Source organism: Anarrhichthys ocellatus, unplaced genomic scaffold (assembly GCF_004355925.1).
Source record: "Anarrhichthys ocellatus isolate YVR2014 unplaced genomic scaffold, GSC_Weel_1.0 scaffold25, whole genome shotgun sequence".
NCBI lineage: Eukaryota > Metazoa > Chordata > Actinopteri > Perciformes > Anarhichadidae > Anarrhichthys > Anarrhichthys ocellatus.
Window position 1 is genome coordinate 2,106,428 of NW_022280055.1, and position 24,475 is coordinate 2,130,902.

Genomic DNA, 24,475 nt, shown 5'->3' on the forward strand with positions numbered 1-24,475 from the left:
ATATATATATATATATAAGTTATACTGTTTAAACTGTTCTTTGTATTCCAATCAAAAATGTTCATTTCTGAAATGTAAAATTGATTATTTTGACTCGGAACCATCAAACGCCATTTTGTCGTGGGACAGCATTCAATGTAACACTTGTTCCGTTCAACTTGAAGGTGTCACATGTTAAACTGTCCGGCCAATATTGACAGCAATGGACGCTAAACCGAGCGGAGCCAGAGGAGGCAGTTGGAAAAGAGGCGGCCGAGGTGGAAGCAACAGCGACAGCGGTGAACACCGGGGCAGAGGGAGAGGAGGCCACCACCGCGGCCGGGGTAAAAGAGACCACTACCGCGGCCGTGGACGCGGGGGAAGCGGCCACTCAGCGGAGTTCCAACACCGGGTGAGAGAGAGCATGGAAGTTTACGTTAAGTCCCATAGGCTGCCCCGCGTTTAGCTTTTGATAGTTTATTTGAATAAAGTTGGACTTTTCGGATAATATCAATGCGATAACGCCAATTTGCAAATATGTGACGGTTTTTTTTCTCTCCACACATTCAAAGCACAGCCTCTGTTCAGTTGCAGAGCTGTGACTCATACTCGACACAAGTAGCTGTAGCACACACGTTGTTTGATTGCGGTGCATTACAGAAGTGTGTTTGCACACGTCTCTACTGTACATGAGTCTTGGTCTTCCACAAACACTCCCACATTATCACCGGGCCTCGGATGTGACACTCTCAGCCTCACATCCACTGGGATGCTCTGTGAGTAGATGCTCCTGCCATGGTAACTAACAGAAGTAGAAGGTAAACAACAGGGGCTCTTTGATTGCAATCATACAAATCTCCTTTGGAACAGGGGCTCCTTGATTGCAATCATACCATGGGGGTCTTTGATGATATTGTTGGAGGAAAAACGAGCTCTGTGTTGTTATTTTTTTGACAGGGCCCCAGAGAAACTGAGCATGCTTTGTCTCTCTGACACACCTGCTCTTTTCTATGGCAACCTAAAGGTTTGTGCAGCCATGTGACAAAAAATGGCAAGAACTCTATGACGCAGACACATTTAAATTCGTTCAGTTTTGGATGTCTTGTTCTTTGTCACACAGTGGAACGTGCCATTTACCTTGACCCGTTTTGTTTGGCTTAGCTACCCATCTATGAATAAGAGCTATGTGTTAATGACCAATTTACAAATTGCTCTTTGTGTCATGCTTTGTGGAGCTTAGTCAGAGGAAGTGTTGTTGGGAACATCTTCAGTCACTGTACCCAAGGCTAACTGGCTTTGCAAAGTTTACTCTTTTGTAAAAATGAAACAGACAAGCCTGAATTACTTGTTCACACTATCTGCCATGTCTGTATGATCTGCTCCAACTGAATGATGTCTGAACGACACCAACATGCAAGTTGTTAATGGAAAGATGGCGTGTTTCAGAGGTTATGTGATGGTGTGCCAGTTGGTGCACATACATTTCCCAACAAACTATTCCGGAGGGACGATGGTACAGCAGAAACAAGATGTAAAAATGGACTCTTCAGGACTGTGGAACACCATTTTCGGCCCCATTTATGTTGAATTTAATAAGATTAATTAATTTTCTGAATCAATGATCAATGAATCGATTAACCTACAGTGTTCTTCTCTTAATTTGATTGTGAGCAAAGGCTCTTTGAACTTTCTGTCCTATCACATGTCTCATCATTGTTTCAAATGAGAAATTATTGAATCATGGTGCAAGACATTTTTAAAATACAGTTTGTTCTTGTCTTGCTTTTTTTAGTAGAGACTGTTATAAAGGGTGCACCGTTATTCCCATTTGTCGCTTAAATCCCTCCGTTCCTCACTGTGTACCCCGCCATGTTGCTCTTCTTTCAGGACCAAGATGAGGGGGACAACCTTCAGGAGGAAGGCGACAGGCCGGAGGTTTTCTCCAGGAGGAAACTGGGATCAAACTGGGAGCGTTACGAGGCCTCAGAGAGGCCGGAGCCTGACGATGACACGCCCGCTCAGAGAGGAATAGACTACCACCTCCTGCTGGAGGCCGCAGGTAAGATCGGACCACGAAACAAAGCTCGAGGAGGTTGTTTGTTTTGCCCACCGCAGTGTTCAGTCAGCCATTGACGGGGGAGACAAGTCAGACATCTGAACTTTGCAAAAACTTTCCTAAAAATATTCCTATAATTCAGAGTTTTTTTGGGCTTATGTATGCTTCACAACAAAGAAATAAAACCAATTAAGACAAATTAATTCCATTTCACATGTTCAAACATCACTGGATTAAAGGTACAAAGGTATTTATGCTAATTTGTGTATTAGCCTCTCTGGGATAACGACATGTAAAACTCGCACTGTGTCAAATACTCCAGCGAGTCTAATTGCATTTTTCTTAAGTTGTCTCCGTATCCTAATTAGTTGAAATGAAATGTCCGTGTTGGACACTGCTGTCAAACGGCTGCATAAATCCTTGTTTGACTTTGTTTGCTACTTTCAGCCTCAGTGCTCCGTGTTTCAGCCTCCTGGGCTCTCAACAGTCTCTCATCCCTGTTTGTGTTTTTCTTTCCCCCAAAGGAGCACAAGTAGAAATCTCAGTGTCGTCTTATTAGAGCAGAGCTCCAGACTTCTTCATATTTAGGACGGTCTTTTTCAGATAGCAGACCACAATGAGCTTTGGCTGTTGGCTTTCTAGCGTACTTTACAGTTTCATAAACTGTGGTTTTAAAGTCTAGAAATGTTATTATATAAATCAACAGGATGTGAGATTGTATTAATATGCCATTATTCAAATTAGTGTTACACCAGCACATTGGCCTTTTAGTTAATAATCAACAAACATCCACCAGTTGTTTTTCCTTTTTATGATGACACATAAATGAACTTTAAAGTATAACAATTATATTTTACTTTCGTTGCATATTGTATGTTTTCTTTTCGTGTTTTGGGTGTTTTTAAAATGCTTGTTGTGAGTTTCATAATGGTATAAAGCTACGAATCAATATTTAAAAATTGACAAAAGGTGAAATGACTATGTGTGATTTGACATTGGTCGCTAATAGTGACAAACAAACTGATGATTATCAGCCGACTCTGCAGATTTATGGGGTATTTCAGTATTTTTCCGCTTTTTGGTTTTGGTTGAATGGCCCACAGCTTTGCGTTTTTGGTTCAGTCGCACATCTCGGTGTTATTTTCCGCAGCTGCTTTCAGTGAAAACGCTTTTCTCACGCCATTAGAGAGTTGGAGAGCGTTGCGGCGCCGTGTCTCTCCCCTCCCCTTCTCTTGTAGTGTAAATGCCAAAGGTTCTCCAGTGAGTTGTTTGACTCGTATCTCTCGTCTCTGTGTTTTGCCCACATTGTCAGATTAGTCATGCCGTACAGCAAGAGGCTGCCGCTCTCTAGAGGATACTTAATTGTATGTGGGAGGCGATGCTTTCAAGAGTCCTTTTCCTGGCCAATTAAGGTAGCTGTTGAATCAGGAATCTGCCACAGAAACCTCCCTTTTCCTCTTGGCTTGAGTATCATAAAAATGCTTCTTAGTGTGTGTGTGTGTGTGTGTGTGTGGGGGGGGGGGGGGGGGCTTATTTCTCTGTCTCATTTTGTATCCAAGGTGTTGAAGTATTCTGGTAGTTGAATTGGCAAGACTGGATGGACAGGATGTACAGGTCAGAAATGTTACGTGTTTTCGGATAGAGATGATTTAGAGCTTTTTAAAATGTCTGTAATGCTTCGTGAAGTTCTTCCAAGATTCAGAGTCGCCCAGCAGGTTTGTGGGCTGACTTTACACGACTTTAATCGAATAGATCGGTTTCCTGTTGCCTCAAAGCAGCATAGTCATAACGGATGCTGCCTAAGAAGACACTTTCCATCTGATGATGTTGTCGTCCACTGTTGTGAGAGCTGAGCACATACGAACAACCTAAAACAAAACTCTATAAATATGTGTGTGTGTGGGCGGGGAGTGTTTTGTTCTCCCTGACATTAAAGGGCAGAAAGCATCGGGAGTTTTGTCAAAGTGAGACCATGCAACTTTTCAAAGATTTTCAAAGCTGAAACAAGCCGTTTGCTAATTATTCGACAGAAAACGAATCTCAAACAATTTTGATAATCGTTTCACCATTTCTAAAAAATGCTGTCATTCAGATATGACAAGGACATTTAAAATATGACAAGTTGATGCAGTTTTAGACTATTTTCTGACATTTTTTAAATGAATAATCAATACAACACACCTTTACTTAATTTAATGTACTTAGGGGTTGACATTAGTTACGCTGTAAATAAGCATTTAACATCATATTGTCATTGTGGCTGCTGTTTAGCAAAAGTTCCAAAGGATCTGAAACCTTCAGAGTTTCTGGCTGAATAGATGATGAAAGGAATCACTATCATTAGATCCTCTTCCTGCACAGTAGAGTGGAAACGACACCTGTCAACACCTGTAAACACTCGCCGTGTTCAAGACCTCTAATCTTCTCCCCACAGCTGGGATCTTATTCAAATGTGAAGACAAAGTGGAAAGTAAAAATGACAATTCTGCCCGATTTAACAGAGAAATGCGTAAAGACTGGGAGGAGCTGCGGTTGCTCCACAACTCCAGTTCCAGGTTGAACAGATGCAGAGTGATGTCTTAATACATTGCTGTAGATACCAAGTTTATGATCATAGGCATTTATGAACGGCACTTAGTCTGTTATCTAAAATCGGGATTTTGTGTTCATCACTTTCACTTAAATTATTAAATACAAAATTGTGATTATATTCTAGTCTAAACAACTTTTAACATCTAGGTGGACATGCACCAGGCATATTGTGTCTGCTAACGAAGATCATGTGATTGAAAGCTCCAGAACACTTACTGAATGGAAGTGAGATCGTTTTGTCAACATTTGAAATGATCATAATCCGAAATTGGGAAATGTAGATAAATGGGACATTGAACCATAGGGGGAAAAAAAATCACAAGCTACCCAACAATATATAAAGTCATTAAAATAAGCTCCACCTTTACCAGCTGCAACATTAAAGTGATGAACACATTAATGCATAAATAATCATAATTCAGGAGTATAAAAATGGTTCCGAATGAGACATTCAGCAGAATGAGCATTTACACTTTTGGTGCTTAAAGTATCTTCTGATGGTAATACTTTGAATGTTAGACAAAGTATTTGCACACTGTAGTTTTGCCAGTTTTATTTCAGTAAAACATCCGAGTACATCTTCCATCACTATAACACTAATAATGCAGTCCGTGCATCCCACTCCTTTCATTCTTACATTCTACCTAAGATGGTGTAGTGCAGAGTCTGTGGTTTATATAATCTCCATTTATATAACCTCGGTTGGCTTATAATTCAATTTCAATTTGCATTCGCTGCTGCAGTGAATCCTTTTAAAGAGCATTGGCGATGTTATCTCTTCACCTACTACTATTATTATTATTATTATTATTATTATTATTATTATTATTACTTCATACGATACAATAAAAGCACCAAAAAGGGGAAAACCGAGGCTCAAGGCCTATAAAGACGTCTACCGCTTCATTGAATTTTGCCTCGACGATCTATTTCAAATATATAATCGAGTCATCAGAAACAGTCCGTGGCTGACTGTCTATTTGTAAAGGCTTCATTGAACGCCCCGCTGTACTCAGCGTGATTAGGACAAACGCAGCTCTGACGGGGAAATAATGTAAACAGACGTGTGATTTGAATTGAAGGTCATGTTGATTTCCGTGCGTCTCGTACATGGCGATTATGTCGCCCCGGCTGCTTGTCCAAACAGCCCGAGTGCTTTTAGCATTCATGTGTTTTTTTGATTGAATCCGATGATTGGTTTTCAAGGATTCTCAAAATATTTCCACACCAGTGCTTTTTCTAGAAGCTGCCTTTTGTGCAGAAAAGCTTTTCATCCGAGAGGAATTTCCGGCGAAAGGTGGTTTGTCTGTATTGAATGAATTAAAACGCACCAAGATGCCACTAAGCCTTAAGGAATGAATCGCTTTCGACGTTTTCGTAACCCCGGGGTGATTTCTATTTTGTCATGTCTCGTCTCAGCCCTCGCATTGTTGGGGGTTGATTGTGCGGTTGCCAGGGATAATGATCACACATGGTGCAGTTGCCATGTTCTGTGCGTGTGCGTGTGCGTGTGCGTGTGCGTGTGCGTGTGTGTGTGTGTGTGTGTGTGCGTGTGTGTCCATGTGCCTGTATGACTTGGGGGAATTGCTGGGCAGTTATTTACATCCTAACACGGTCATCTATCTGTACACATTAAGACAAGGATCAGTCCTCCTCCCCCGCAGCCGTAGTCTACCAGGGCTGCTAATGGGCACCTATCAAGGCTCAATCATAATGAGACAAGAGGAAATTGCATTAGAGCTTCAGTGGTTTAGCTAACTGGATTGACAAACACAAGGACGTTTTCCTAACCAGGATGAATAGTCCCATTCAGGCCATTCATTTATATGTTCCGGTGTTGTTATGGATACTTGATTAGCCCATCGGGACTGGAGGAGGCTGGCGTCAAAGCAGAGGAATGAGGCTGTTCAAGAACACAGGAAACAAAAGCGCGTCACTGGTGGTTCGTTTCCCTGCAGTCGGTGATTATGATGAAGCCGGCGGAGGATGGTGTGAGGTCAAATAGAGCAGCAGGTGGATCGTCGACACTTTCACCTACAGAGCGGTCTACTCACTTTCATCCTTAAATATACCGGTTCCATTGTTTGACTGTCGAGTACTTTAACATGTGAGGCTTTATTTCAGGGCTGCAATTATTATTTTTTTTACGATAAACGGCAGATAAACTAATCTTAATTAATTAAATTGTCTCAATGTTGAAAAATAGTTTAAAACAAACGCCCTTTAAAGTCTCACAGAGCCATGGGTCAAGTGGTCAGAAACCTTGTTTTGACCCACAATCCAAAACCCCCAAATAATTACAAATAACATATAAAATTTGTGCTTCAGCTTTAAGTAATTTTTTATATCTTTATATATTTTGTGGTTTTTGACAGTTGTTGGACATTTCATGACGTCGCCACCATCGAGGACAGCCATGGACATTTTCACTATTTTCTGACGTTCTATTGACCAACCAACTAATAGAGAAAATTATCTGCAAATTAATCAATAATGAAAAAAGCAATTGTCAGCTACAGACAACCTGCAAATTTTAACATTTCATCAGCTCAAACAAGTGTAATTCTTGGCATTTTTCCTTTGAAAAATGGCTGAAATAGTTACCTCTAAATTTTCAACTAATCTTTTGTTGTTCCAGCTCAGTTTTAAAACTTCTTTGGATAGCAATCACATTGTTTATACCTCCGAGGATGCAGTGCTATAAGTGTTCGGATGCCAGTCATGTGACTTTTCATCCCCAGCAGTTTTTAATGATCAAATCATCTTGCTCCACGTACCTCCCACTTTCTCCTGAGCAAAACAAACTAAACACAGAGCACCTCTACACGGCCATGCCCAGACTATCCAAAGTAACCAGGATCAATCTAATAACCTCTTGTGGGTGTCAAAAGTGACTTGTTTTAAATCTGCATTGAACAAAATGTACCGTAGAGCTCATAAAAGCACCAGTGACAACTGATGAACCCCAGCACTTGTTCCATGATTCATTAATATAGTAACTCAGGTTATATTTGCTATTCAGTCCATCAAAAATTTACAACGCTAGAATTCATAATAGGATTTTACTGAGCAGTAAGTTGACAGCTGCTCCTGCGCCCTGTTTAATTTCCTGTCATCATAGCCACATCAAACGGAATTTATACTCACCCTGTATGGCTCTGACAAAACACAATCCTGCAGCGTTAAATGGGCGCTTGGCCAGGTCTTTGATACGCTGTTTCTCCTTTTACTCCGTCAGTCTGGCAGTCAGTTTTTTTTCTCTCTCTCTCTCTCTCTCTCTCTCTCTCTCTCTCTCTCTCTCTCTGTCTTTCCCAGCTTCTCTAGTTCTCTCTTTCACAGCGTTGGCTTCACACCTTCCCTCACTGGCTCGCTCTTCCCCGCCCCTGTTCCCCCTCGCTGACTTTTTTCCCTGCGCGCTCCTTTCTCCAACGAGGTGAAAAACACACTTGTCAAATACAGGTAGGTCATCACACGGTCTCTCATCCTCATCAGTTGCTAAGTACGAGGTGCTTCGATGCGAACAAGTTTTCCCGGCATCCTCGTGCAGCTCTGTGTTGCTCCCGAACGGTCTGGTTTCTCTCCGAGACAAGATGGTAAATGCAACAGCTGTTCAGTGTCCACGTCCATGTGACGGAGCAGCTTCGGTGCCTCGCTGGTGCTGTCCAGACCTTTTTCACAGAAGGGTGAATTACTAGAACTCCTGGTCCTCAGCAGTAGTCAAGTGAAGATCTCATCAAAGCTTTTTTTTCCCCTCTTTCACCAAAGATAAACTCATCTTCTGGGAAATTGATGAAAGCGGCAAAAGTGGTAGTTTCTTACTCTTTCTGCGAGATTTGCTCCACTGGCAGGGAAAGTGAAGTTGAGCTTCCTCAATCCTCAAGGCTGCACAGATTGAAGGACTTCTGCTTCTGCTCGCCACGTCTGATAAGGCTGCTGCACTGACGTCCGTACCAACATGCGGATTTAACCGAGAGCCACTATTAGGAGAAATTCCCACATGGCCGGAAGCCTCGTCCTGCACACGAGCACTGGGCAACATGTAAGAGAAGGGAGGAAGAGGTGAGGAGGTAGAGGAGTAGGATGAAGCAGAGAGGAGAGGAGAGGAGGAGCCGGAGGAGGAGTCAATGTTGGATGTCAGCAGCGGTTCAGAAAGGGCCGCTGTGTGCCTCTTTGCTTACAGCTGTTTGTCCTCATCAGAGAGGAAATGCATTCACACAACTGCTGGCTACGTCACACTTCATGGTGACTTTGTTAATCCCCAAAGTGTTAATCCCCTCTTTTTTAAAGTAGCGTGAGTGACTGTGGAAGCAGTCACTGGTGACTGGCAGAGATTTTAAACTGCTTTCAGTTTGCCAGGTAATCTCAAGGGCCTCCTCTGGCCTCATAGTGAGAGCTGTTCAGTGTGGGCCTTTCTGTTTGTGTGACCTTCTCTGTTCAGATAAGCGTATGGCTGTAGATGTGTTTTTCTTCTTTATACGTAACTGCAGAAATGGAAATTTAGTAAAAAGCAGAGAGGAAGAGCGTGTCAGATGCAGGATTTCTGGGGCTCATACTGATGCTGATGTTTTGGGAGTTTAAAATATACTATTTAAGAAAAACATAAACCCATAATGTAAACAAGCAATCTTGATACAGATCCCTTCGATTTGTTTTTGTTATTGTGACCGAGATACATACTGAGCAACCACTTTTATAAACCTGGCATCACACTTTATCTCAGTTACTGCCACTTAGGGCAATTTCACCTAAAACTAGTATCACAATGAACCTGAGTAAGGATTCATTAATGAGATTTATTTAATACACCTGTGCACAAGATTCTCTGTCCCCACAGTGGAGCTGTTCTACATATATTAGCAAAACAACATGGATTATGGTTTTAGTTAACATAATCAGTAGTTAGCACTATGCTAATATGCTATTCACAGCAAAATAATCAAATTATAAATTGGATCTAAATAAATTATAAATAGATCTAAATATCACTTTACTTAACTTTCTCACCTGCAATCACCAGCAGCTGTGACTAAAATGTGGTTGTTTAGAGAGTCATGGTGTGACTTTGTTTTGATTAATTGCCCAGCTGTACCACCATCACAACGATACTATCCATCTCTTTAGTAGGAAGGACTTCAGCCTCCCCAGAGACATGTGGAAAATGTAATGAGTCGTTAGTATTATTAGATGATGGACGAGCAGGAACGTGGAAAAGATCAATAATACGAAACTGATCTACTATTTGCAAGAGGCTAGTCGAGGGTATTAGCTCTTTTTAACATCCCAAGCTAATGCTTAACTTGCTCTGAAGCCATGCTTTGTGCTATTTGCTGTTTTTGGTGATTTCCTTTTAGCGTTTCATCCATGTCCTACTTGTTGCTGAATTCACCAGCAGTTGTTCATATCAGTAAGCAGCGTTGATCCAGCTAGCAAAGTGTGATGCCACAGGGCTTTGATTTTAGTGCGTGAGAATAAAAACAGTGTGTGAAATGTGTCTCTAACAGACTTCATGGGCATTGTTTACCAGGAGGACTTTGTCCCAACCAAAGCCGATTGTCTGGTTTGTGTTTGTACCATACTTCCCCACAGTGCTTTACCCTCCTAATGATGCTAATTAGATACCATGACACCAGTCTTGATATATTTCTTAAAAAAAAATACATGAAGCCAATATTGATATTGCTCCTCCTTGAACACTGCGGTAGCAACGGAGCTCTCTTTACTCTCTAAATAATATCATTTTGTGCATTGTGAAACGTCATGCATGCATAAAATCAGTCTTTTCACGACAACAAAGGTATTGGCTTTGAAAATTGTCGCTCCATTATGCAATTATTATAATTGCGGGTTTGATGACCACTCATCATCATCATCCCCCCCGCCCTGTTAGCCTGCACTGAAGAGCCACCATTTTTCTGGCTCCTTCAGAGATCACATCTTACCCTGAAAGGACCACAGCTTTTCATCCTCACTCTGCGGGATTGAACAGGTTGAATAGGCCGGGGGTGCCGTGCATTTCTTTGAAACTGTTTTGCTTTCACGTTAATACATCATGTATGTTCCTGTGGACCCCTAAGCTGCAAGGCTAGCTACTGATCATCAGGAGAATGCAATACAAAGGATGTGAGGCATGTCTAATGCCTCCCCCAGGGATTTCATGTGAGGCACACAGACATACGGTGATTCCTCGACTGCTGCAGATTGGGAACGTCACAGGCCTCCACCTACACAGTTGACCCCTGTGACATCAGCACTGCGTCCCGGTGCAATTAACCACCAATGTTGTTGAGAATAGAGGTTATCACAGGCTTACGTCAATGATCAGAGAACAATACACACACAAGTCTTCAATTATGAGGTGTATTTATTCAGGTAGCACGAAAAACAAATACTCAAGAGATTTGTCGGTTCGAGACAGACAAGAGCTGTGGTTCCCATTATTTAAAAGTTGGACCAAAAGGCTGATGTGCTCAGGTTATCGGGGGTATCGTGTCGCTCAGCCTCCCAAGGAAAGCTTGTGCTACGGAGCTGGAAAGACGGCATCGGCCGATTTGTTGAAACTCAGATTCAGCAAGAGCAGTGTGGCTTCCACCTGAACCATCAGTGAAGAGCACTAGTTGATGGGGGGAAACGGTGAAAAGCTTCCAATACACCAAATGTATCGGTGAATTCTAGGTTACTTCTTTAAGGCCGTCAAAATATTCACTATTGATTTTCGTCTACAGGTGATATACAGTGGGTACGGAAAGTATTCGGACCCCTTTAAATTGTTCACTCTGTTTCATTGCAGCCATTTGCTAAAATCAAAAAAGTTCATTTTATTTCTCATTAATGTACACTCAGCACCCCATCTTGACAGAAAAAAACAGAAATGTAGAATTTTTTGCAAATTTATTAAAGAAAAACTGAAATATCACATGGTCATAAGTATTCAGACCCTTTGCTCAGTATTGAGTAGAAGCACCCTTTTGAGCTAGTACAGCCATGAGTCTTCTTGGGAATGATGCAACAAGTTTTTCACACCTGGATTTGGGGATCCTCTGCCAGTCTTCCTTGCAGATCCTCTCCAGTTCCGTCAGGTTGGATGGTGAACGTTGGTGGACAGCCATTTTCAGGTCTCTCCAGAGATGCTCAATTGGGTTTAGGTCAGGGCTCTGGCTGGGCCAGTCAAGAATGGTCACAGAGTTGTTCCGAAGCCACTCCTTTGTTATTTTAGCTGTGTGCTTAGGGTCATTGTCTTGTTGGAAGGTGAACCTTCGGCCCAGTCTGAGGTCCAGAGCACTCTGGAAGAGGTTTTCTTCCAGGATATCTCTGTACTTGGCCGCATTCATCTTTCCTTCAATTGCAACCAGTCGTCCTGTCCCTGCAGCTGAAAAACACCCCCATAGCATGATGCTGCCACCACCATGTTTCACTGTTGGGATTGTATTGGGCAGGTGATGAGCAGTGCCTGGTTTTCTCCACACATACCGCTTAGAATTAACGCCAAAAAGTTCAATCTTGGTCTCATCAGACCAGAGAATCTTATTTCTCATAGTCTGGGAGTCCTTCATGTGTTTTTTGGCTTGCACTGAGGAGAGGCTTCCGTCGGGCCACTCTGCCATAAAGCCCCGACTGGTGGAGGGCTGCAGTGATAGTTGACTTTGTGGAACTTTCTCCCATCTCCCTACTGCATCTCTGGAGCTCAGCCACAGTGATCTTTGGGTTCTTCTTCACCTCTCTCACCAAGGCTCTTCTTCCACAATTGCTCAGTTTGGCTGGACGGCCAGGTCGAGGAAGAGTTCTGGTCGTCCCAAACTTCTTCCATTTAAGGATTATGGAGGCCACTGTGCTCTTAGGAACCTTGAGTGCTGCAGAAATTCTTTTGTAACCTTGGCCAGATCTGTGCCTTGCCACAATTCTGTCTCTGAGCTCCTTGGGCAGTTCCTTTGACCTCATGATTCTCATTTGCTCTGACATGCACTGTGAGCTGTAAGGTCTTATATAGACAGGTGTGTGCCTTTCCTAATCAAGTCCAATCAGTTTAATTAAACACAATATGAGTGTCACAGCAAAGGGTCTGAATACTTATGACCATGTGATATTTCAGTTTTTCTTTTTTAATAAATTTGCAAAAATTTCTACATTTCTGTTTTTTTCTGTCAAGATGGGGTGCTGAGTGTACATTAATGAGAAATAAAATGAACTTTTTTGATTTTAGCAAATGGCTGCAATGAAACAAAGTGAAAAATTTAAAGGGGTCTGAATACTTTCCGTACCCACTGTATAATTGTGTCAGACCTGCGTTGTCAAATAGACATTAATTCCCTAAAGCTGAGCCAATTATTTTAAAAGACTGCGGTTTTAAAAAGGAAAAAAAAAGCAAATTAGTAATTTAATGGTGTGTTTCTGTGCCTCAATTAAAGATAATTGCTTTGTGTGCTTCCACCTCCCACACTGTGTTGCTTGTCTTCTGGTAAATAACAATGGAGGTGCTGATAATAATGGCACAGAAAGCTTTCCACCAGATGCATCCCCGTCCTGAGCATTTTTTTTTGTTGCATTTATTATCAACTCCGGCTGCTCGTTAGCTGTGACCAACCAAACGTAACATTTGCCATCAGTCAAACGGTCTTTATTTTAAACAAACACCAGTGTGCGCCCCATTCTGTCAACAGGCGTTGGTGTAACTGGCGAACCCAGATGACCATCGCTTCGAGTAGCGTTCGAATGAGTTTCAACTACTTTAGTTCACTGAAGTAACATTCTCTCCGATGTAGATAATAAGGGATCAATAGCATGACTGGCTTCAGTAATGGTGCCCTCTTGAGCTGGCCCCATTACTCCCGTTTGAGAGCATGTCTTGCTCCTCAGAAGTCCCTAATAGCCTGCCTTTGAATATGAAAGGGGGGGGGGCAAGATGAACAAGAGTCATTCAAAGCTCCAATAGAAAACACAAACAGAGTTGACTCCGGGGCATTTGTGCCTCACAACATCTAGGCAGGCAAGGAAATAGATTGCACTAAATGTCAACGTACTAGTGGAGCAAGATCACTCCACCGACCCCCGATGTCCAATATTCAATTCAATATCTATAGACGGCACTTTGCAGCCTGTGCATTCAACTGATTATCAGTTATAGATATACATCACTCTTACTGTCCCCAACGTTGATACAGCGTCCAAGCTCCAGTTGAAAGAGCCCACCGCAGTTGAGGAGATTTCACGAGGGGCAATGCTTCACGTATCCTTGCCATCGAGATGGGTTTATGGTGACGAATCCCATCTGCTGATCAGCACCCTCACCTTTTCCTTGGACACCACTTCTCTCCTTCAAGCGTCATGGAAAGCTTCCATTAATATGATAACAGACTGAAGACCCCCTCTCCCGCGGCTCCTACCGCCCAATGTTATTACTTATCGACTATGAAATATTAGCTATGTGTGTTTGGAAACAGTCCTGTCATCTTTAATTTCCTCTTACCAGAAGGGCTTTAACAACAGACATGCTTTTTTTTTTTTTTTTTTTTGGAATGTCAGAGGATTAATATTATGTACAACCCCTAGAACTCAAAGGACTCTGAATCTCTTTAGATGCTGAGAAGGTTTTGGACAGAGTGGAATGGGGTTAGAGTCTAATCTTATACACACACATATATATATATATTTTGACCCTTCTATGGCTGCACTGTGTCTGCGTCTTCTATGTGGCTGCTGTGTAAACTTGTCAATGGTCCACTGATGCCTCCAACGCTCCCATGAGTGACAATAAAATGTCTCTCGCATAAGTGTTTTGAATGAATTTCAAACCATCAATCGATGCCTTTCTTGTTCTGGTCTTCAAAAGGCAGATAGTGAGATATGTCGGTATCGTACCGGTGCCGCGTACGTGTCTCTGGTTTATGATAATGTGAGGCTGTGTCTGTCTGTGCCTCCCTGTTGACCTATTGACTCACGCTTTTGATTTCCACGGTACATCCTCTCTGCATGTGTAATTTGAGAGGTTTTTATTTGGAACCAATCATTTAGTTTTTTTGGCAGTATTCCAGTCAAACAGCTTGCACGAACAGGATCAGACAGGCTGTGTTTTTAATAAGTCTACATCTGTGCAAGATGTTTAATATATCTTTGTTAAGAGTCATTTCTCTCGCAACGGAAATGTGTCATCCAATGCATACATGGTGTATGATGAGTACAGGTGCTGAAACAACGAAATACACTTCAGCGTCTAACCAAAAGTGCAAAAATTGAAAAGTAATGTGCTCAGTTGTATCCAGAATAAACCGTAATATACAGAATACATATAGAATGTAGAATAAGCAGCAGATATGAATATGCTAAGATATATACCGTTCGTTAATATATAGTGCCGGCATGAGTAAAATATTTGCAATATTACAGAATAAACAGCTGGAAGTACAGTTTACTGTTAACACGTAAGAAGACGTCACTATGAACTCTGGGAAATTGTACACCAGAAGACTGGGCACAATATTTAGCTCTTCCACATTGTGTTCGTGCAGCCACGAGCACAATTAATGTTCCTGCAAACTGTATTTGTCTTGTAAGTGTGTGTTAGCAGGGGTGGCGTGTGTGCTTAGTGTCTTCGAGACGGCAGCATCATGACTCAGTCGGACTCGGACAGTTATGAGTGTCTCCTGATGAATTCACTACAAAAGCGCAGGAACTCGGGATCTCTGGAGGGAATAGATCAAACCGGGGTGGCTGCTCAGGATGTCTTGTTTGGACTTTAGCACTGCGATGTCTGTCACATTTCATCCGCTCACATCTTCAAAGGATTGAAACATTCACGCTTTCTGGCAGTTTGCTGCTTATTTAAGGCGATCCTCAGGTCTTTATTTAGCTGCCTGTGGGTGCATTGTTCTTATTTTCCTCTGGCCTTTTGAAGCCTTTTTGCAAAGAGACGAAAAAAAGGCTTTGCCTGTGAAAACAAAAACGCATTTTTCCAATCAATTTCACAAACACAATGCACCAGGTGTGTGTGTGTGTAGGAAGCATTTTCTCGTCCTCTATGTTCCTGTCAGATCTGTGTTCAGGCAATTCAGTGTTCCCTGCTAGTGTCACGCTATTGATCCATTTTAAGCATGGTGCTGATCAGTATTAGCTGTTTACTCATCTGTTCAGCTAACCTAATAGCCGAGGCTCCTTGCATCTCTCATAATGAGGGACCCAGATGTCCCGGCACTCTCGGCCGATGGTTACTTCTGCCACAGGGACCAGCGCCGGGAGGCTACATGTCAGCCTGAATCACACACTCGCTCTTCGCTGATTTGCCTTCTGCGTAGCGTCTCGTCGTAAGTCTGGAGCTCGATAACGCCGTGTTTCCTATGAGGGAGCGATAATAGGCCAGCTCGTTCTGAAATTGTTGTTTGTATCGATTGTGTCTAAAGATTGGATTTATTGCATGGTTTACCTCTGTGACTGTTGCACACTGGGGAGTCTTTGGTCAATACACTCAGTCCTGTTTATTGTGACACGTGTCTCACAGGTCAGTTTGTGTCTCACAGGTCAGTTTAATTTATGCGTCACTGTTGTCATGACAGGTTTGTTTAGTTTCCGACTGCAGTCTAAATAATTTGAGACTGAAAGTGTTTTCATTAGTTGTGATGCACAGTTGATGACGTTAAAGTTTGTTTCCAATCATAATAGATTTAGTAATTTTCAGCTGTTGGATGTTGGTTGCCATACAATTATGTTCAGACATTCATGGTCCCCAGAGGATGAATCCCAATGACTTTGATGAGCCCCTGTCTTTTCCCTGTAGCGCCACCATTAGGGCTGCGTATGTATTGCTTAAAAATCCAGATAGCAGTACCCCTTAAAGTGATACTAACGCCAACAGAGGACTTACTCCATGGTTAACCTGCTAATGTTAGTATTTAGTTCAAAGCACCTCTGAGGTCTTGTTTTACACCAGAATTTAACTTATTTTAAAAAGGGAAACAAATCTCTACAACACAAAATAACTGGTGTTCACCCTCTTTACTATCTACACCACATCCACAGTCGGTCATCACTGGTGCAGGCAGTTTGCCTTTTAGAAGTTGAATATGGAGATGAGTGTAATCAGGATGAGACGAGTGATTTTTGAGCTTTCATAACGGGGAGACAATTTCACCAGAGCAAAAAATTTGAATAATTTGATTCTGAGATATGCAGTTATGCAGCAAATACACAGTTTTACCAACAAAAACCAACATTGATAAACACATTACAACCCCTAGAGTCACATAGCAATTTAAGGTAACCACTAGCCTGTGGGGGATTTAGTCAGTTTGGCTCAAGGGGTGCTGATGTTGGTTGACTGAAAAACTGAAAGAAATATGATTACAAATGTATTTTTGTGATGATTGCTCATTAAGTCTGTAATATTTCTAGTGTTTGTCAGTTTGAATTTTTCTTTTGTCAATATTACTTTATATTTCCATCAGATCCAGGCTTGTAGCCTAATAATATCCAGGAAATCAATTCATGGATGTGTGTATCACCTGTGTGATTATGTTGGATTAGATCCCAGGTATCCCGGCATCTTGGCTCTGAACAAGCCATATTCAACAGGTCTAATGAGAACGAGGCCTCGGGTTGATTGGAGCTCTTCTGATACGACGTTGTCATAGACACAGCCTCACGCAATCACCATTAAAAGTTAAGAGTAAATGGCTTCAGCCCTCTTTTATTGTCTCGCCTGGTTTGCTCAGGATTTTAATTGCAATTAGCACAGACAGTGATTTATCGATGCGTAGTGGGTTTCAGCGCCGCGCCGTGTTAGGCTAATTGGTTTGGTTAAAAAGGCGTGACAGGGAGCACGCTGGAGGTGCGTTAGCTCTCGGAGAGACGATCGGCTCCACAGATTGCAACAAGTTCACCTGAATGGTCTTTCCTGCATGTTATCTTCCGTCTGTATTTCTCTTTCTTGCTTTACTCCTTCCATCTTCCCTCAATCTTTTGCTCTTATATTTGCCTTCATCTTTCTCTGACAATTTCCATCCTGTCCCTCCTCTTAGTGCGACCAAACACCCGTCAGACGGGATTTGTCACAGAAGTAATAACACTCGATAAGTTTTCTCGCTCCATCTCGCCTCTTATCAGGCGAGGATCTGCCATGACAGCCGGTTTAAAAGAGAAGTAATCATTCACCGATCACACGCCATTACTCTACTGCTAAATTAAGGGGGGGGGGGAGCAGGGAATGAGCGTATTCTTCTTCCAGTCAGGTGAAATGTCAACATTTCACTGCAGGTGTTAGTGGAGACTGAGCAGCGGTGCCGTTGCTCCTCGCATGTCCCTCCTGTTTCTATTCAACCAGTCACTGCTCCAAGAAAGATGGCTAATCAAGGCTAAGTCCAGGCTACATCTGTGCGTGGACCGAGTCTGTGCACCGCTGTATGCCGACGGTGTGGCTCACCCAACGTGTGTGTGTGTGTGTGTGTGTGTGTGTGCGTGTGTGTGTGTGTGTGGCTGCACTACAACTAACAGGCCATCAGCGGCATGCTCAGGCAAACGGGACACAGGGACGCGCCCATAAACCCAGTTTGTGTTTAGGATTATAACGCAGAGTTGCTGCTATTGAAAGTGTACGTTGTCTTAAAGCTTTCATACGTCTTCTCTAACTGAGGCTCCAAAGATATTCAATATAAAACGGACAAATGCAGCACATTATCCAATTCTCTAATCATTTCAGTTACTGAAATGATTATCTGATTATCAAAATAGTTTCAGATGACTTTTCTCTTTGTTTGTTTCAGCTCAAGTACAGGCTAAAAGAAGACTCCACGGTATGAATGTTGGCGGCATTAATGCTCTTGTTAGGTGCCCGTTGCTGTTAATGAAAGTCCAGTAATAACATCATTAGCTTTCTGTCATCCTGCTGCATCGTCTATGCATTTCCTCTATTCATCAAGCAGAGCGATACACATCCAGCTCGTCTTCTCTTGGTCCTGACTCGGTGCCAGTGCTCGACAGTCTTGCAAAGCAGGACAAGGGGAGTGAGGGGAGGGGAGGGGGTGAGGGGAGGGGGGGAGGTGAAGATGAACAGCGGCAGGGGTGAGAGCAGAGTGGAGTTGAGTGGAGCAGGAAAAGAGCGGAGCGGAACAGAAAGGCGGGAGCGCGTCCACAGCACATCCCAAATATAAAAGATGAGAGCGGGACGAGCCATAGATAGCTCAGAGGAGCCCGGGGTTGTGAGCGAAAAAGCCACATTTGTTAATGTGGGGTTCAGCCAGCAGGATGTCAAGAGACAGGATACCACATCATACAGAAGTTACACAATGCCAGCCGAGCCACTTAGAACAAAGCGTGAGTAATGCAGTGTTTATTCACTGTGGAATAACTCACCGAGGCTCACCGCCCCGGCTGACGCACTCAGACAATCATTCGAGTAATGAATTGATCTTTAATCAGTGGTGTGGCGTGACGTCAGGAAGCTATCGCAGTAATATTTAACTAAATTCCTACGCAGGACGGGAACAGCTTCTCTGAAGTTGAGTGTTTTTAGATACAAAAGGCTTTGGGCTTTTGTTACGATAGTAACGGTGTTAAAAGGTTTGCGTGATGAACAATGATGAAGCTTTCTGGACCAACATTGCTAATGATAGCCTGTATTTTTATTTAACTTATCTTATTTTCCTTTGATCGACTAAATACACAACAGAATAACTCGCACACAGAAGTAGAATAAATGAACTCAGGAAGACAAACATAAGTCCAGGTGTATTTAGATGTTGTTGAACACTCTTAAACTCCATCATATGACAGACATTGGTTTATGTTGAGGCTGTGGTTTCGAAAATGAGATTAATCAATGTTTTTAAAAGCACTTGTGTTTCAGTATTGGTTCCTGCATAAATCCATATATTGCACTTCTAGCTGACACGAGGACATCTTGAGTTAGAGGAACATGGCCTTGCTGTTAGCATTTGTGATATTAACCTCTATTAATTATTCTGCCAGTTATTTTCTCAGTTAATCGTTTGATCTATGGAATGTTTGAAATAAGAAAGGCCATACGTGTCTCGTTTTATTCAACCTACAATCTAAAACCAAAGATATCCAATTCACACTGATGCAAAACGCAGGAAAGTCAAAAACTCCACATTTGAGAGGCTGAAACAAGTTGTTTGGTATCTTTGCTATTTTTTAGCGATGAATCAGCTCGTTGTTGTATCTCCTGTTCCAGTTATGATCTTCAGGTTTGACATGTGTGAACTAAGCCCAAACAGCAGCATGTATTTAGTGGAGTGCAGTTTGATTGAAATGCGTATTGGCCTGTTTATTTTCCACAGAGCTTGTGACACGCGTGAGACTACAGGTGTAGCTGTGCACTGAAAACCGTGTGAGCCGAGAGCAGAGACGGGATTTAAGTGTTGCACATCTGTCTTTTCCTCCTCCTTCACATACACGCCCCTCTCCCTCCTCTTCCTCCCCTCTCTCTTTCTTTCTCTTACTGTCTTCTGGAGGTTTGACTGAAGTTTCTCCTCATCCTCACCGGCAGCTGTTGCCATGGTTGTGTCAGCGCTCTCTCCCTGCTACCTGGGATGGTATTTCCATGGACACAGATCAGGATGACACCGGGCTGTGGGGTGTAGGAGGGAGGCAGTTCACCGCTGTCAGCAGTTCTGTGTGTTGGAGACGGACTGAAGGAGACAGAGGAGGAGGAGGAGGAAGAGGAGGATTAGAGTCTGCAAATATATTAAACAGAGAGGAGCAGGAGTTGGAAAAAAAGAGGAAACGGAAGAGTGAGAGGCGACTGTTGAAGGTTGATTTCTACTCAATGCAGATTACATTTTTAACACAGATGTTCAGTTTAGTTGTGAACAACAAAACAAGAGGGATGAACCCCCCAGGAGGTCTCTCACTGGATCCTGAAGCTGTTGCATTAACACCGGAGTGGACATATTAACATTTGAAAGACGTGATTATACAGCTTTTTCCTGCTCTTGATGATGAATCACAAATTGTGTCCTAAATGAGAAAGGGACTCTTTAATTCATCATCCTGTGTTTCCATTTAAGGAAATAGAAGAACTGTTTTTTTTTTTAGGGTAATTTACTGACATTGATATTTGAGAATAAGAGGAATCGGTCAACAAGTTATCGACTTTGACATTTAAGTATCATAACTAGTAATAAAACCATTAGTTCATGAGAACTGAGCCGTCATTTGTCATCTGCAGATAACAATATTTCTTTGTGATATGCCAATAATATCAGCCAAGAGGATTTATTATTAAACATGTTGATCAGGTCCCAGTTGCATTCTGGGATTGATGTATTTCTGAAACATGGGACTAGGACTTGTTGGTGAGGCGCCCAGAATATCGTTACCAAACACTCTTCTTAAGATTAGGTTTAAGACTTAGTTTTTACGTCCACCATCCCCGGGTTAATATGCCCAGCTTTATGTCTTCGAAGGGTGAGAATCAGTCGATCTCCTCGATAACAGAGACCCGTGCGGCCCAACATAAAGGCATCCACCCCATCAGCCTGTCGCATAAAGCTGACATTCCCTTTCCCTTTCCCTTTCCCTTATCCGCCTGCCTCGCAGTCATTGTAACCTTGATAAAGCTTCCATTCATAAATCACGCTTCCCTCGGCCCGTTTGACAGCGGGGACTCGGCCTCTCCTTCTTGACCCCCTTCACTCCCCCGTGCAGCCGAGCAATCAAGGACAAACCGCAGATGGTGCTGAGCGTCTCCGCGTGAGGGGCCGAGTTGTCTTTTTATATAACAAAAAAAGGAGAGGCTGCGACTGACTGCGGCTCTTCCGTCAGGTCTCCCACTGGCCGGCCATCTGTGTGTGGCAGACTGAGCAGAGTCGGCTGTGCTTCACCCGCACACTGTTCGGCTTCAGCGTGCTTTGATTAAAGTGAGCGGTGCACGTCCTCATCCTGTGTTGTGGAGCTTCAGTCCGAAAACTCTTTTTTTTTTTTTTTTTTTTTTAATTTGCTGACTGAAAACTGCTGCTGGTTTTAAACCGATGCTCCAGAAAGAATCCCGCAGGAGACGGTAGACTTATTTATACTGTCTATGCATTGTTGAAAAACTCAATTTAATCAAGCTTTTGGGGCATTTTTGCCTGTTGTGATTCCCTTTAAATTCGCTTTACCGGTGTAAAGGCTATTTTTGCCCCACAACACCAGGGACAGCCTCTATCTGTGCCCAACCCCCGATTTAAAGGGCCTCAAACAGCTATAGATTTGTTTTGATGTTAGACGACGGAGCGGTCTCCCCCTCAAGTATTCCTTCTATGTTTGAGCAGAGATAACCTCTCTCTACTTCATCTGAAAGTATTCACATTGGGCCCGTTCTTCCACCCAGAGCTACGAACACTCCTGCTACTTTGTGGTGAAAGCCACATCCACAACATGAGGAGATTTCTTTTCTTAGTGGTGCTTCACATCTGACACGGTGCATCCCTCGTTGAGCCCTTTTTATTGGATGTGTCGTGTTTTGACTGAGCACTCCACATGGTTTCTCTCTGTACCAACACAAGTTTCATCTGCACAGTTTTTCTCCTTTGTTTATCTGCGTCTGTTTGGGTTTTTTTTTTCCTCATTAAAAACTCAGCTGCCAACAGCTCTGAAATTTCTCGACTGGATGTGCGGCACCGCTGCTGCCGTTTGTGATTATTAATGATACGACCTCGGTGCCTTTTGTAGCTACGAGAGCCCTCAGCCAGTCGATGTTTTGGAAGCAAAGTGGCGTCACGTGCTCGCCTGCTTTAACTCTCATCCTGAGCAACACTTTGCACAAAGCTACTAACCGCTTTCCAGAGAAATCCTGCGTTAGCATTTCAGACATTTTAGGTGTGAAGGCTCACACGGGCCTGGAGTTGTGCTTGTATTTTAGAGACGTGAACAAACTGAAGAAGATGAGTGTTGTTTTTATTTAAACTCCAGCAGACGGCAGTCCTGTAAGAGCAGTTGTGTGTCAAACTCTGGTCTTGTGTGTCTTTCTCAGGGGATTCCTTCACTCAATTCCGGTTTTCAGAAGAAAAGGACTGGGAGATGGACTCATCTTCAGCCAGTCAGGTAAATCTATATCCCACACAGTCTTCAGCATTCTGCTTCTTTGTCTTTCATGGATTTAACACACTTTGTTGGGTATGGATCCTTCAAACAGACATGAGGTTTGGATTGAAAGTGCACAGCAGTTAGAGAGCAGCATTGTTAGCTTCCTAGGTTGACATTAGTGGGTTTGATTGACGTCTCTCGACAATTACTGCAATTACAATCACCTGCTAGTTTATCTTCACTTCCAACTGCACATGTTTTTTTAACTTATGAATTGGTTTCAAGTCTGATTCCTCGTGCACATTCGAGAGCAGGACTGATACTGATGACCAATGTGACAAAAAGTAGCATTGCTTTCACTAACATGACTCGACTGTTTGCTGTGATTGCTTACTTCAACACACAGAAAACAAACCGCTAGATTGTGTCTGATTTCACAGTTTGTTTTCATGCTCCCTCTCTAGATGTCTGCAGTGTTTGTGGACCTCCCAGCGCTCGCCCAGATTCTTCAGCAAGTGCCTCTCCATCAGAGACTCAACCTGGAGGCTGAGCTGCTTCAGGTAGGCTGTTATAGGCTGTTTGACTGCATATCCTGCACTGGAGAAAAGAATCGTCTAACCAATGTTTGACTTGCATTGCATTCATTTTTACGCTGTTCCTGTTTCAGGTGTCGACACCTTTAGAACTGCCCACTCTGACCCTCGCACCTAAACAGGAGATGGGCAAAGCGGCCACATTTACTCCTCCGTCTGCAGCTTTAAAAACCGTCAGCACCGTCCAGACAGTCCCCGTGGCTACAAACCCACCGGTTTCCTCGAGTGCTGCAGAGCCTCCGGTGGTGGATGATGATGGTGGTGATGAGGAGCTGGACCAGCTGCTCAGTTTACAGAAACCAGTCTGGGATGTGTCAGGAAGTCAACCTGTCAGTGTCGCAGATGAGGAGAGTGCGGTTCTAGAGAAAGGTCAGTATATTCAACTTGTTTTGCTTAAAAATGGTCTCTACGGTATTTAGATTCACTTTCTGTGGGAGAGTTACATGAGAGGGTTGATACCACTCATGTCTGTACAGTAAGTATGAACAAACCGCTAAGTTTAGCTTAGCATAGAGACTGAACACAATGGGGACAGCTAGCCTGGCTCTGTCAAAAGGTGTCAGGATTCAAACTGACCAATTAACATGTTATATCTTCTGTTACTATGACATACAAAGTTTTTGTACAACATACTACACATGTCAATTTACATGTTTATGATATACTATACCATAACTTTGACTATTAATTAATTTTTAAAGCGTACTATACTATGACTTATTTTGACATAGCATACTATGCGTTTAGGACTTTTTCAAAATAGCATACAATTACTTTTTTCAACATACTTCCCTTTGACTTTATAGACATTCTATTCTGTGACTTTTATTTCTTTTGATGGTTTATTGTGACTTAATATACAATGCCATTTTTATTTTGGAGAATCTCACTGATGCAATATCTACCTGCATAGAAGGGTGCTCAAGCACAAACTGGATTTTATGTTCAAAACTAATAATTTGTAAAGTCACATTTTTTTCCACCGTGTGTTCTTTTATTGTGCAGCGTGTGAGCAAGTGAAGGAGATGAAGTCTGTGTTGATAGAGGAGAAAATGGACGAGCTGAAAGACAAATATGTCACACCTCCCAAGTCTGCTTCCGCCAGGCAGGAAATGACAGAAGAAGACCTGGAGGACTGGCTCGACAGCATGATCTCCTGACCACCAAGGAAAGGACTTGATTAAGATGTATATAAGGAAACCGGACTTTTTAATTCTACCTTCAGATGGCAGTATTATAAATGTGAAAG

The 24,475-nt window shown here is 42.7% G+C and overlaps 2 protein-coding genes across 2 annotated transcripts in view; one reads left to right on the forward strand and one right to left on the reverse strand.

The window, feature by feature from the left end:
- Positions 1 to 8,680, reverse strand: part of chrm5b (cholinergic receptor, muscarinic 5b) — a 13,394-nt gene extending 4,714 nt beyond the window's left edge. Inside the window, exon 1 of the mRNA XM_031861596.1 lies at positions 7,775 to 8,680. The gene's annotated coding sequence lies outside the window, so the exon portion shown is untranslated. The remainder of the gene's footprint in view (positions 1 to 7,774) is intronic.
- aven (apoptosis, caspase activation inhibitor) lies at positions 172 to 24,395 on the forward strand. The gene is given in 7 exon segments (XM_031861597.1): positions 172 to 192; positions 194 to 391; positions 1,867 to 2,038; positions 22,581 to 22,651; positions 23,098 to 23,193; positions 23,301 to 23,595; positions 24,232 to 24,395. Coding segments are annotated over 7 exon segments (1,008 nt in total). The 3' UTR covers positions 24,387 to 24,395.
- Positions 24,396 to 24,475: the final 80 nt, after the last annotated feature.